Here is a 1668-nt window from a genome sequence, read left to right as displayed (position 1 = left end):
TATTATATCAATTATAATAATAGTTCAGTTTAAAGTAAACTTGAACAATCTAATGTTTAACTTTAATAATTACTAATATTTAGCTGTACTTAACTATATAGCATATCTAAATGCTTATTTGGAAGTAGTAATAGATCAGAGGTCTTCTGATTCCCTTTTATTTTTGATTTATTCATTTTTAATCTGAGGATAATTGCTGTACAATATTGTATTGGTTTCCGCCATACATCAGCATGAATCAGCCATAGGTATGTATATGTTTCCTGCCTCTTGAACCTCCCTCCCAACTCCCACTCCACCCCACCCCTTTGATCAGCATTTTATGTCCTTCTCTATATTTCTTTCTTTTTTTTTTTAATTGTTTAGTTTTTATTTCATAATCATAAATTTAACTTTGCAATCCAGCTAAACTTGGAGGGGGATAAGGAAAATATGGAACCCAAAGAACTGTAGCAAGAGCACAAAGATTATAGGATATTTCAAGCACATGGGGTGAAGGGGTGCTCTCCTGGGCTACAGAAGGAATGGTCTGGTGCTTAAGTAAAACACAAGTCAAATTTAGTAGATTTGTCCACAGTCAGCAATGGTGATCTTCTTGCTGGTTTTGTCATTCCTGGACCCAAAGCGCTCCATGGCTTCCACAATATTCATGCCCTCTTTCACCTTGCCAAAGACCACATGCTTGCCATCCAACCACTCAGTCTTGGCAGTGCAGATGAAAAACTGGGAACCATTTGTGTTGGGGCCAGCATTTGCCATGGACAAGATGCCAGGACCTGTATGCTTCAGAATGATATTCTCATCATCAAATTTCTCGCCATAGATGGACTTGCCACCAGTACCATTATGGCGTGTGAAGTCACCACCCTGGCACATAAATCCCGGAATTATTCTGTGAAAGCAGGAACCTTTATAACCAAATCCTTTCTCTCCAGTGCTCAGAGCATGAAAGTTTTCTGCTGTCTTTGGAACTTTGTCTGCAAACAGCTCAAAAGAGACGCGGCCCAAGGGCTTCCCGTCGACAGCGATGTCGAAGAACACGGTGGGGTTGACCATGGCTAGACAGCAAGGGAAGCTCTGGGGTGGTGGTGTCTGCAAGGCCCCTTCTCTATATTTCTTTACTCCTAGGTTGATCTGATATTTGACCAATAAGGAGTACCCAGAGGGAAAATTAATACTTTTTACAGGTAGATAGCACCATATCACCTGTGGTAAACGGTTGAATGTTGCTGTATATTACCTTTTCTTGTGTTCCCTCCCATAAAGCATCCTGATTAGACAGGTCAAGCTCCATTTCTGAGTCAGAGAATCTTACAAACCAACTTCATTTATTTAAGCAACTGCTCTAGGAAAAGCAAAACGCTAAGCAGTGAAAGCAACCTACAAAACTTTGAGTAGTAAAAGGAAAAAAGTGAAAGTGAAAGCAAAAGTCGTTCAGTTGTGTCTGACTCTGTTACCCCCTGGACTGTAGTCCACGGAATTCTCCAGGTCAGAATACAGGAGTGGGTAGCCTTGCCCTTCTCCAGGGATCTTCCCAAACCAGAGATCAAACCCAGGTCTCCTGCATTGCAGGCAGATTCTTTACCAACTGAGCCACAAGGGAAGCAAAGGAAAAAAGAGTGTAGAAATACAGATTATACACTGTGATTTTGCAAAGAACTAACTGTG

The 1668-nt window shown here is 40.9% G+C and overlaps 1 protein-coding gene across 1 annotated transcript; it reads right to left on the bottom strand.

Annotated features, from left to right (window-relative positions):
• Nucleotides 1-328: 328 nt before the first annotated feature.
• LOC133253715 (peptidyl-prolyl cis-trans isomerase A-like) lies at nt 329-1095 on the bottom strand. Its single transcript, XM_061427276.1, has one exon. The coding sequence runs from the start codon at nt 1054-1056 to the stop codon at nt 559-561; it is 498 nt and encodes a 165-aa protein (XP_061283260.1). The 5' UTR covers nt 1057-1095; the 3' UTR covers nt 329-558.
• Nucleotides 1096-1668: the final 573 nt, after the last annotated feature.

This window comes from Bos javanicus, chromosome 9, assembly GCF_032452875.1.
Source record: "Bos javanicus breed banteng chromosome 9, ARS-OSU_banteng_1.0, whole genome shotgun sequence".
NCBI classification, from domain to species: domain Eukaryota; kingdom Metazoa; phylum Chordata; class Mammalia; order Artiodactyla; family Bovidae; genus Bos; species Bos javanicus.
This window is presented reverse-complemented; position numbering and strand designations above follow the sequence as displayed.

What these genes read in the sequence shown, in the direction of transcription:
- LOC133253715 (XM_061427276.1), bottom strand. Translation starts at nt 1,056, where the DNA reads ATGGTCAACCCCACCGTGTTCTTCGACATCGCTGTCGACGGGAAGCCC.